The sequence below is a fragment of the Ochotona curzoniae genome, unplaced genomic scaffold, assembly GCF_017591425.1.
Source record: "Ochotona curzoniae isolate NIBS_2020 unplaced genomic scaffold, NIBS_Ocur_1.0 contig_2599, whole genome shotgun sequence".
Lineage (NCBI taxonomy): Eukaryota > Metazoa > Chordata > Mammalia > Lagomorpha > Ochotonidae > Ochotona > Ochotona curzoniae.
In genome coordinates, this window is record NW_024465520.1 from 12427503 (window position 1) to 12440145 (window position 12643).

The window sequence follows — 12643 nt, forward strand, 5'->3', positions numbered from 1 at the left end:
TCTGCTGTCAGAGTGGCTGCAGTAGGTACCTGATTCTGGCTTTTGACCCCAGTTTCCTTCAACACAGACTCTGGAAAGCAGCCGAAATGGCTCCAGGTAGTGGGTTTCTACAACCTGTGCAGGAGCCCTAGATTGCATCCCATCCCTGGCCTTTGGCCTGGCCCAGCCCCAACCTCTGAGGGCATTGGGGAAGCATACCAGAGGATGTCTCTTTCTATCTAAAAGTTTTTGAAATAATAGTAATATAGTGTTTTTTTTTTTAAAGAAAAATGTCTAAAGAAAGTATTAGGTACTATATCGTGAATAAACAGCCCAGGGCTCGGGTTTTATGACTGACAATAACGTATAGTAGTGAACTCAATGTAGCAAAGAGTCTAAAAAAGGGTGGTGATATCAGGCAGGTGACTTATGTACTCACACTGTATATGGGAGTTAAGTTAAATCAGTACTATGGGAGAACTGAGGCATTCAAATGTATGCTCCTGAGAGGGCTAGGAGTGTTGGTGGTGAGGATTACATTGTAATGTTCCTGAGGCCACAGAAATTCTTATTGTCATGGTTTTTCTCACACCTCCAAATCACTGTCCAATGCACTCCTGCCCAACACCCCAGCATCCTTCTTCTGGAGCATCTATTCTAATTCCTCTTTGCTAGCTGTCTAGATGCTTCTAATCAAAACAGGCTTGTTTTTGCTTTCCAGGGCAATCAAGTGACTCAGACAAAATAATAAGCTCAAAAATGAGTAAGTCCTCCAGTTATAATTAAAAGGTGTGAGGTGGATTCTCCTTCATCTGTTGGATTGAAACTGTTGAGATGAGAAGATGAAGAGAATGCACTTTCATCTTGTGAGAACCTGTGTGAGATCTGTTGAACCAAGGATTATATCAGCTTGGGAGAAGCTAGGTCTGAGACAGGCTGAACACCTTGGATCTGGAAACAAAAAAAATCTGAAATCAACATGACACTATGCAGGGAGATTTCATACCCAAGTTCGCGAGATGGAACTCCAACAAAACACAGAATCAATAAAATAGTGTATAAAATTACCTTTATGCCATGTGTATAATACATATCAAACATAAATAAATTTTGTATTTAGACTTGAGTTCCATCCCCAGGATATCTTATTATGTATGTGTCAGCATTTCAGTTTTTTTTTTTTAAATTAAACCCCCCTCTGACACACTTCTCTTCCCAACTATATCAGATAAAGAATAATCAGCTTGTAACATCATTTGACCACATTACAGTCTCTGAGGTCAAGTCTTTTGGGCTTAAGCGTTTTCTTCCCCCAATCACTAGAAGCAACACAGAACTGGTAAATTTTAATCTCTTCCTGCAGTTTTACCTATCCATTCTTTCCAGACCCAGCAGAGGAGACAAGTGTTCTACAACCAAACTTAATATTCCACCATCAACCCAGCCCATCCATGCAGAAACTTTGGACCCTTTTCCTGGTGATAAATCTCCTGTCTAAACAGAAGCTCTACTCCAAGTCTTTGCCCTACCTATTCTAGCACTGTAAATGCTAGAATAGTCTAGCATTGTAAATGCCATTGAGACAACAGAGCATGAAGCTAGATTTCTCTAAAGTTTCCTCTGAATGCCAAGAGGTAGATTGTCTTTTTCTCCAGGGACCTTCACTGGGCTCCACTTCACTGCCCCTTAAGGATGCAATAAGTTACAGGGTTGCTCTACTTCCCAGGAACTGGCCTAAAGCCTTAGGAATCCATGAAGGTGCTTGCTCAGGACACACAGAATTGTCTAGATACATTGCAGTGAACACACCCCAAACACTTTCCAAAAGACTAGTGCATTCCAATTTGCCTACATTGAGGATCTTTTTGAGGTCAGACCTCAGCCACTGCTTTTACATGATCAGGACACCAGGGAGCAAGATTAGAAATCAGAATGTTCACTTATTGGTTAAAAAAAAAATCAGATGAGGGCCAAGAGAGATGCTGAGGGAAATTCTACCTAAGCAATGGTGAAACCTGAATGAAATAATACAACCTGTCTTACAATGTAGTCCTCATTGCTGATAACTAGAAGTTTCCATCCACCAAGTTTTGTCTCTCCATTCACAGAAGAGCTGGATAGTCATGACAAAACAAAGAATCCACACCAAGCACGCTCCTTTACTAACTTACTCTTCAGAAACATGGCTTTAAAGAAGGCCAGATAGTCTGGGCATTTTCGTCAAGAACATACAATGGGCAGAGATGTCCATTGAAGTTTTAATCAAGTTACTGCTTGTAGATCATTAGATGTTCCCCAAACCTCTCAGTTTCAACTATGCAATTTCTTGGGTTGCTCCAATAGGCAGTCAATTTCTCCACCAAGTTTAGGTTTTTTTTGTTGGTTGCACTTTAAAATGGCACACCTATTGTTCCTACAACGATTTGCCAAAAGTCTAATCTTGGGGAAGGAACACAATATCACATTTTCATAAGTTTTCAACAAAGAATTCCATGCCCCAGTTTCACTAGATTTGGTCATTCACCAACAGTAACTTGTATGTAGAAAGATACACATCTTCCACTCTCTTCAATACCTCTTCCTGAACCAAAGGTGGTGACAATGAGAAGCTATAAAGACAGCACAGTGAAAGATCAATTGGAATTAGTATCAGCAACCGATGTTTTGAAACCACAGGGCAGCAAACTAGTGCTAAACTAATCATGAAAAACCAGGCTGTCTTAATCAATTTAATCCTATTCCTTTACAATAGTTCTAGATGTCCTAGAGGAAAATAATGGCCATCTATTAAAGTCTCTGAAGTACACTTCCTAATGAAATGTATAAAATTCCCTCCTGAAATGTATAATGTGATAATTAAGAAAAGAAACCATAGGAAACTTCAGCACACTTGTTTTTTCTGGGTTTCACCCACATATGTTGTTTGGATATATCTCAAATGACACAAAAAGTGAAGACTTAAGTAGAGTGCAAATAGTTCGTGTAAACATCAGGGACATGCATCAGCTCAACAGCCACGGAGTCCAGACAGCATCAAGTGCATCCAGACGCCGCAGCACGCTGAGCGTTAACAGGATCTCAGTAAGGCCTGACCCATCAGGATGAGATTGGATCAACGTGGGTCCCATGGGCTTGCCAGACACCCCACAATCCATGTGAAATAGGATTCACATTCAAAGGCAACATCACATTCAAAGGCAACAAAGAGGGTTGCTAAATCAAGAGATCTCGGGTCCCTGAAACTACTTTACCTCTGGAATTATTTAGATTACAGAAACACTAGTGGGACTCTTACAGAAAAAGCCCTCTGTTGATGGTACTACAAATAAACTACTTTAGCAGCAGCTAATAATAATGGAGCCCATGGGAGACCATACCGCTCAGGGCACACAAGCACATTAGAATGAATGAATATCATCTTTCGTACAGTTCAGTGCTTACAACAGATTCAGCGAAGAAACAAAGACTTACTCATGGACACAGTCACAACCAGCTTCAAAGGTAAACAAGAGGGCCTTGTTCCATGGGTGCCAAGAATTACATTTCTTAACTAGATTAGCACCAATTTGAGCTTTCAGTGCAGACTTGCCTTTTGAAAATGCACTTTGGGAACACTTCCCAGTGTTTTGAAAGTGGAAAAGAATAAAGCTAAGTAGAAAAGATATCCATCTGAGACCAGAGCAACTGGAAAGCTCTTCGGCTCTCAGGCCTTGATTTCAACTACAGAGCCATAAAACATGATTAAGCTCAAGAAACATGAAATTGCATTCTTAAAAGATCTGGGATTCTTCATCCAGTATCATCAGCCAGGCAGTCAAACTAAGTTTGTATTTACACATGGGATGCTTGATTCTTAATAACATAGTTATGCATTAAAGCCTAAGTGGCACATATCACCAAAAATTTCCTGTGAATTTCTAAGAGAACAACTCTCAAGAATCTCTCTCTCTCTCTCTCTCTCTCTCTCTCTCTGTGGGTGTGTGTCCCAGTCATCTTCCATCTCACCCTCTGTCTTTAGATAGGTATGCTGACTCTGGAGCAAGACACACTGCTATGGAAACCACAGAGCAGTCAGGCATCCTGAGCCTGTTCATTCAATCTAGACAAGATTTACTTGAGCACCTACTATGTTCCAGACACTGTTCTAGGCACCAAGCCTATTTTAGTAAGTAAAACAGAGCTTCCAAAGTGAAGGGAGAAACAAACAATTAACAATGGCTGTAACAAATCATTAATAATATCTTAGAATGGGCCTGGCAGCATGGCCTAGCGGCTAAAGTTCTCGCCTTGAATGCACCGGGATCTCATATGGGCGCCGGTTCTAATCCCAGCAGCTCCACTTCCCATCCAGCTCCCTGCTTATGGCCTGGGAAAGCAGTCCAGGACAGCCCAAAGCTTTGGGACCCTACACCCTTGTGGGAGACCTGGAAGAAGTTCCTGGTTCCCGGCTTCGGACCTGCATAGCACCGGCTGTTGCGCTCACTTGGGGAGTGAATCATTGGACCGAAGATCTTCTCCTCTCTGTCTCTCCTCCTCTTTGTATATCTTACTTTGTAATAAAAAAAATCTTCTAAAAAAATAAATCTTAGAATGTGTTGAGGGTCATTTTAGAGTCTGGTAGAGGACAACACCACCAACCAGAGTTAACACCTCCAGGGGTTCCTGTGCCCTAAATCTTTGATTGATAATTTAATGTCTATTCATTTAATCCTCACAAATCTTCCTTCTATAGCTATTGTTACCACTTGCATTTTTACATATGAGGAAATCAGGAACAGAAAGCCTTCACTCTTCTAAAATGAAACCACAGATAAACAGTAGAGTTAGGAATTCCTACTGAATAATTTGCAAAGCTGACATACCTAGCCTCTCCTTGTAAGAGTCGTAAAGGAGAAATGCTCTCCACTATCCAAGGCATTCAATGCGCAGTGAGAATCAGGGGCAGCGTCTGAATCTCCAAACAGTATTGACATCCCTGGATGGGAATAGACTGGATGTGGAATCAAAGAGAAATGTAACAGGCTCATCCACAAGAAGAAAAAGATGGATGCTTTCTGAGTTTCCAGCAGTGAACTGGGGGTTGTTCTATCCCAGCATTCCACGTTGGTGATGTCCTTCACACAGTGAGGAGCAATGGCAGCAGAGCTGGGGGAAGGAGAAAAACTACAGACCTGATTAGATACATGGCAATGGCACTGCTGAGCAACGTGTCGGCGAAGACGCTGTCTGTGCTACGGCCAGTACAGGGATGATGAGCCCAGGCTATAGGCTATAGGCTTCCATGATGGTGGGCCTGTTCAGTTTCTGGAATTTTATCTAGCAAGGTCAATAATTAATAATGTTGCCAAAGTACATTTTAATTTTCAGCAACCAAGTCCCCTGATTTGCTTGTATCCCAGAATGTAATATGCCTTGGAGGGGTATCTGCCTTCAGGATGTTCCTAGGGGAAAAGAAGGACAATAGCTAACTCCATATGAAAAGTTTTTAAGCAAGAGCTGTTCACCCAGCGTAAGCTTGATTTTGATTTACATATGTTTATAAAGTGACTAGGCCATAAACAGAGATTTGTGCAGCCAGCACCACTAATTAGGAGTACTAGATCTCAGTAGTTGGGCAACTTAAATCATGCTGGCTGATATTTGTTTCAGTTTCTCTATAATGATCTCTACTTTTTTTTTTGCTATCTACAAACCACTAGTTTTATCAAGCACATACTATTCACCAACTGTACTACGGAAGCCTATGATCATCTTCAAACTTCCTAGCAGTACTAAGCAGTGGGTATCACTATCCCCATTCTGCAGATGTTAAGAACACGGAGCTCAGGAGAGAAAAACAACCCGCAGATTTCTCATTGCGTTAATGTCTACATCTCCGAAAACTTCAAGCGCTGAAGTTCTTGCTAGTCTGCCTCACAGCATTCACTGAGATCATGGAATTTCAGACTGGGAAGTGACCCGAGAGGTGACCTGAAGCCAACCCTTCCTTTCTGTGTGCCAAGTGAGGTACTGATCCAAAGACCCAGGATTTACTGGCAACGTTTGGGGACCAAGGCAAAGTAAGGAAGAATTCATGAATGTGTATAACATGTGTGCACTGATTGTGTGTGGAGGAAAGAGTAGATGGCTTTTGGAATTTTAAGTGATTTTAAGGTAAATAGAGCAAGCTCATAAATCTAGAGACCAAGAACAGAAAGTAACTAAATCGCTGGCTGCTTTAACTTTTCAAAGTTGTCCTACTGCTCTATTTTACCGGGGGGAAGGGGTGGGAGGGAAGAGAGGAAGAAAAAAATAATCATCTGATTTCTACATGATTCCCCTAGGAACCTAAATTATGAGATGGAGCTCCTGGCAGTGTGGCGGCTGCTAGGGGTATCTGAGTGAGGTCAGACTCAAAGCTTGGGGCCCTGACCCCAGCCACTGGAACCAAGCAGTGAGTGAATCCTGGGCTTGCCTAGGCCTGAGAATTTTCTCCTTTCATGATAATTATACTGTGAAGGCTTTGGCAGTCCAGGTCTTTGGCTCCACCCATTGCCGCCATCTAGGTGGAAGGGGCCAAAGAGAGTTCAACCTCAGGGCTTTGGTGGATGGAGCTCCTGGCAGCATGGAGGCTGCTGGAGGTACCTGAGTTACGTTGGACTTAATGCTTGGAGCCCTAGCCCCAGCCATTGCTGTGAAGTGGTGGGCAAATCCTGGGCTTGTCGTCAGATTTTGTCTGCTGGCCACCCAGAAGTGAGCTCTGGGGTGTTGGGGGAATGGAATTACTGCCTAGGGACATCAATGGATAAGGTCACCATATGTGTAGGTGATGAATGAGTCCTGAGGAACTCCCAATGACAGGGCCACTGTACTTGCAGGTAAGCAAGGGGAATGAGACCTGGTGGTTTTGAGGGGAGAGGCCAGAAGATCTGTATGTGCCAGACTGATACATCAGCCCACATGGGAGTCTTGAGTAGGGCTTAGCATGGAACATTGCTGACCACCACATGCTAGTCCATGTGAAAGCTAGGACTGGAGATCTGTCTAGCAGGGCTAGATCTCAGTACTTACCTGAATGTTGGAACAGGGGATGGGTCACATTAGACAGGATTATGACACTAACCAGCATGCAAGGGAACCAGGGCCGGGGTAGATTCTGTAGGGATAATATGTGGGCAGAACCCGTGGAAATACAAGTCCCGCTGGTTAGCTTAAGAGTTAGGTTGGGGATGGGCTGAGCTAGGTGTGACCATGGAATCTGCCATCACTCACAGGTACAGGGACTGAAAATAGTCTGAGCAGGTCCAGGCTGCAGCACCCACGTGTGCATCCTAAAATATGCTGTGAGACAGGCCAACCTGCAACATTCACCAATTCATACAAGGCCAAGATGGAGGGGCAGGATATGCCAGGCAAGGGTCTAGTATCCGTTGGCATGTGTAAGATCTGGGTCTGGGAGTGGATCGAGTGGGGAAATGTGGAAACTCCCAGTGAGTCATAGCTCCTGCTGGTGAGTATGTGGTCCAGTCATGGGGGTCAGGCAAGGTAGCTCCAACTGTTGTCAAATGTGTGGGTTAGTTTTGGAAGGGGGCAGAATGCGCAGGGCCCAGCAAACCTTAGCTCACCAGCAAGTGCAGAAACCAAACTGGAGCACAGGTCATGACAGGCAGGGCTCTCACACCTACTGCTTTGCATGAGCCACAGATGGGAGCAGACTGAGCAGGGCCTGTTGAAGGTCTGCCTCCCCCGCCCCCAGAAAACCAGACCACTAAATGCCCGAGGACCCCGATTCTCAAATGTTCTTGGCAGACTGAGACTTCTGCAGGAAGCAAACAAACATCCTGGTGAGATTGTTGGCCACTTTGCTAGCGAAGCGTGCCTTTGGAGGTGTGAGGCAGCCTCATCATCTTCCTCTTTTACTGATTGTGGCCTAAATGAATCTGAGTACAAACCGAGTTCTGTTAGATTCCTTTTCTAGTTAGATCTGTTTGTTTACCAGTGTTGGTTTCTGTAACTCATGTTTGCTTAACTCTGCTTAGAGCCTGGTGATTGGTTCCCAAATCTCTTATGATCCATTGTTACAGTAGCTTGTATGTTACTGTTTAGTTAACTAGTGACTTTTATCTGCCTGCTTGCCCTGCAAAAATCATGGTACAAGTTGCCCAGTAAAACTCAATAAAGTGTGCATTGGTTCATGTCTCCTTTGTATTCCCTGTGTCCCGATTCTTCTCAGCATGGTTGTCATACCTCAAGTCCTGGTCCCCACTAGAGGGACCCCCCCAAGAAGGGCCAGGTTCCAGTACCCACCAGTCAGAGTTGGGACTGGGGCAAGGCTGGGTCAGGTCGGGCTACAGCATCTTAAGTTAGCAAAGGTCAAGACAGGAAAGGGATTATGCCAAGCTGGGTCAGAGCAATGACTGGCATGTGCAAGATCTATAGCTGGGAACATACCTGGTTGGGGAGCAAAGGGGATGCTCTGGCTGGGTTGGGGTTCCCACTGGTGAATGTGAAGGCCAGCATGGGGCTGCTATTTGGTCTGAACATGGCTGCAGTGTCCCTCGGCACAAGTGTGGACTGGGGCTGTGGTTGTGGAACAGGCTTGGCTGGGCTGCAACACCTAACAGTAAAAACTGGAATGGGTTGAAAGCCAGTCAGGAAAAGCCACTGTTTTCTGTTAGGACAGCAGGTGGACTAAGTAAAGCTGGCCCATGGACCCACTGATGGGTGTGAGATTTTGCATTGAGAGAGGTTCTGATGGAGGATCTTGGGGAACTCCTCTGTCGGGACACAGTCCCTGCAGGTAAGTGCAAGAACTACAGTGAGGAGCAGCCAGACCATGCTGCAGATTGGTGCCCATGGGCATACATTTGGAGCAGGTTGGGGGTAAACCAGGCTGGGTCAGTTCACATCACCTGCTGGTGAATCCAAGTATCAGAATGGAGTATGGGTTGGGCCAGGTTGGCTCAAAACACATACCAGTTCACATGAGGGCCAGAACTGGGAACTGGCTGGGCTGGGCTAGGCTGTAGCCCCCACCAGCATGAGCTGAAATTGACTACAGCACCCATTGGCAAATGCTGAAGTGAGACAGGCCATGCCAGGCTGGGCCACAGCACCCAACGGGCACAAGTGAAACTTGGGGAAAGGAGAGGGATGGAGCTGGTGGGGCGTGGGGGACTGCGTGGGGCTCTCCTGCTGGACCACCGCTCCCACTGGTGAGCATGAGAGTTGGGATGGGGGCATACCAGGCTGAGAAGGGCTACAAAACCTGTTGGCCTCATGTGAGTTAGATCAGGGTAAAGCCAGGCTGGGTTGCCTCTTCCTATTGGTGCATACACAAGCCAGAGTGGGATTGGGTTAGTTGGACTTTGCAGCAGTATCAGCTGACAGATGCTGGCACTGCGGGCAAATTCTATCAAGTTAAACTGCAGAACCATCTGGAGAGTGCCAGATTTGGGAGCGGGAGTGGGTCCAATAGGGAAACAGTGGGTGACTCTCTTGGGTTGCCACTCTGACTGGTGAACATGAAAACCAAGAATGGGACAGGCATAGCTAGACAGAAAGTGGCACCTGCCAGCATGCGTGTGGGCTGGATAGTGGGGCTCTTTGGGTTGAACTAGGCTTCAATGCCCATTGACACATATTAGAGTTGAATGGGATGTGGGACGGACTGGACCTACCGGCTGTACATACTGGCAAGCAGGGGGAGAGCCTGGTGGGGATTATTGTGGGTCTCTCCAACTAGGCTGCAACTTCCACTGGTTTAGGTGGATAAGTGTAGGCTATCAGTGTCTGGCTGATCTGGAACATCCATTGATTTGTGTAGAAGACAGGGATGGAGGCAGAACTGATCCAGCAATTGCAGCCACTTGCATATGCATAAGCAGACTGAGGCAATGGACGATGCCAGACCCTGGACTGGCAAACACACACAAAAATTAGGTATGGGGTCACCTCAGATGAAGTTTCTTTGGGGATCCTACCAGCTTAATTGCTGGACTCAGAACCCCAACCATGGAGAGAATTATAGGTTCCATGATCTGACTGTGGAGTGCATGTGTCAGAGCTGGGTCTCCTCAGTGGCTTAGATGGAGCAGTGACAACATGTCCAGGTTCACATGGAAATATGGCAGTACATTGGAGTCTGCAGAGGGTGCCTGATACCACAGCAGAGGATGGAGGACAAAACAAATTGATCAACTATCACAGTCAGTGTTGGCAGTGAATATCTGGGTTAACAGAGACTCTAAGGTGGACTCTGTCAACCAGTGGATTCTGGAGAGATTTCATTGAGTTTGGAGTGGCAAGATCAACAGTAATTCAGAACTGTTAAGCTAGCAAAACCTCTTGAGCAGGGCCGTCAGAGCATGCCCCGCATTGGGGATCCCGGGATGATTGAGAGGCTGGGTGTGGCTTCTCCCCTTATCTCCCTTCTTTCTCCAGATATAAGAAGGAAAATAAGAGAATGTGGAAATGGGGATCTCACCCATCTTTCTGTAGTTCTTAACCCTTTGTACCATAATCAACTATATAAAAATCATAAAAAATAAAAATAATTTTAAAAAATGAACTTAAATTATTAGGGGTAGAGAATCATTGTATTAGGGGCTAAAAGCTCCCACCTAAATTTGGTGAAAACTAAATACAAATGTCATGACAATACCCTTGCTTTTGGCTCCTAGGAGCTAACTTTCTAGAACCAGTTCCCAGGGTAGCCGGGCAAAATGCTGAAGTTGGCTGAAAAACAAGTTTTTTTGAGAGCTTCCAACCTTCCATGACAGCAGTGGTGCCTCCTCCTGGGCACCGCCCACCTCTGTGACTTGCCTTCCCCTCTCAGCTCAGAGGCCTAGCCCACAGTCTCTGTGCGTCCCTTGTAAAATGGTCAGTCCTTGATATGGACTGAGCCACGTGGAATGTGTGTTCCAGGAATGCATAAACAATTTAACAGGGGAATGAGGAAAGGGGAGATGAGAAGGAGAAGGAAGGAAGCCAAAGTGAGGGGTTCAAAAATTCATGGACAATGCACATTATGAAAAAGACTATACCTGGGTTTCAATTGTTTTTGTCAGTGCTAAGCATATCCACATGATTAGAGTTTTCTAAATTGCGCTTGGTAGATCATGGTTTCTAAGGGTTGTTCATAAATGTGTTGGGGATAGGAAAAGGTTAGGAATTCCATGGTCAACCCAGATTGAAAAATTCCGGATGAAACAGTTGAGTAAACTTGTTTTCTATACTACAGTACTTTACAGAGCTTTTCCTAACCACCAACGTTTTGAGAGCTCCAGCAAGAAACAAGAAGTGTACCGGTTCCTAGTGTACTTGGCCAAAGAATTCTCTTTTGAGAAATAATTGTCAGTATCATTGGTCAGTATAATTTCTTATAGATAATGATATCTAATGTGGTTTCCATAGGGAAGAAACTGTGGTTTTAGAACTTACATGATTTGTATAACGCTTCATTGTTGCACAGCTAGTTCCTAGCTGAACCATAATTCCAAATGCATGTTTATACAAAAAAAATGAAGTTAAACATAGTCAGAATGTTTAGATATCATCATGGGAAATTCATGGGCCACAAAGAAACACATTTAAAATACTTGGTTATCTCTCCGTACATGTCCCCAACACCCTTCCCCTCAAGGCCAGTCTTCACTTCCTCTTTAATCTCCATACATGAAAGCAGTCTCCTTTCTGGAATTTTCCAGCGTCCCTCATTTGGACCTTGGCACATATTGGTGTATTGTAACTTTTTGTAGGTACAGTCTTATCTCTAAAAAGCTTAAAGGCTTACCAAGATATTACTTTGAATCCCCAATTGTGTCTTTTTTTTTTTTTTAATTGGAAAGGCGGATATACAGAGAGGAGAGACAGAGAGGAAGATCTTCCATCCGATGATTCACTCCCCAAGTGAGCGCAACGGTCAGTGCTATGCCAATCCGAAGCCAGGAGCCTGTTCCGGGTCTCCCACGCGGGTGCAGGGTCCCAAAGCTTTGGGCCGTCCTCGACTGCCTTCCTGGGCCACAGGCAGGGAGCTGGAAGGGAAGCGGGGCTGCCGGGATTAGAACCGGCGCCCACATGGGATCCCGAGCGTGCAAGGCGAGGACCTTAACCACTGTGCCACCGCACCAGGCCCCCCCCCCCCCAATTGTGTCTTGAAGATAGTAGAGGCTCGATAGAACTTTCTCAGTTCGTTTACTACCCACCCGTCTGTCTTAGCTATTGATGTTTTGTGGTGTCCTTTTATGATATCTGAACACAACAGAAAACACTGATTCTTGCATCAGGAACATCACATGCTTACACTCTGGGATCAAACAGCCTGATGTGGAATGCGGACATACCTGTAAGATGCAGCTCATGATGTCCGACGCAATTTTTGCGTGAGGAGTGTCTTCGTCTTTCCCGGGGTGCCGCAGGTTGTGCTCCAAACAGGAGTCCCAGAGCCCCACGAGGGCCTTTGCATGCTTCTCAATGGACTCCGTCTCTCTGATGGCTGTCGTGATTCTTGTTATACATATTTCAACCACTGCCTGGTCATTGTTATTGGTTTGGTAATCCTGTTTGGAAAGAGAGCCTTTATATTAAATTATTCCTCCACAACAGATAAAATACTAACTCCATCCTTTAGAAGTGGGTGTGCTGTGCTGTGTCCTGAAGGGTGAGATTGTAAAGCCTAATTAGC

General features: G+C 45.1%; 1 protein-coding gene across 2 annotated transcripts in view; it reads right to left on the minus strand.

Annotated features, from left to right (window-relative positions):
* The window catches only part of VEPH1 (ventricular zone expressed PH domain containing 1), a 177875-nt gene that overhangs the window by 153733 nt on the left and 11499 nt on the right, over positions 1–12643 (minus strand). For both annotated transcript variants that reach the window (XM_040974935.1, XM_040974934.1), the window contains exon 2: positions 12303–12518. In XM_040974935.1, the coding sequence (XP_040830869.1) occupies positions 12303–12518 (216 nt within the window). The remainder of the gene's footprint in view (positions 1–12302; positions 12519–12643) is intronic.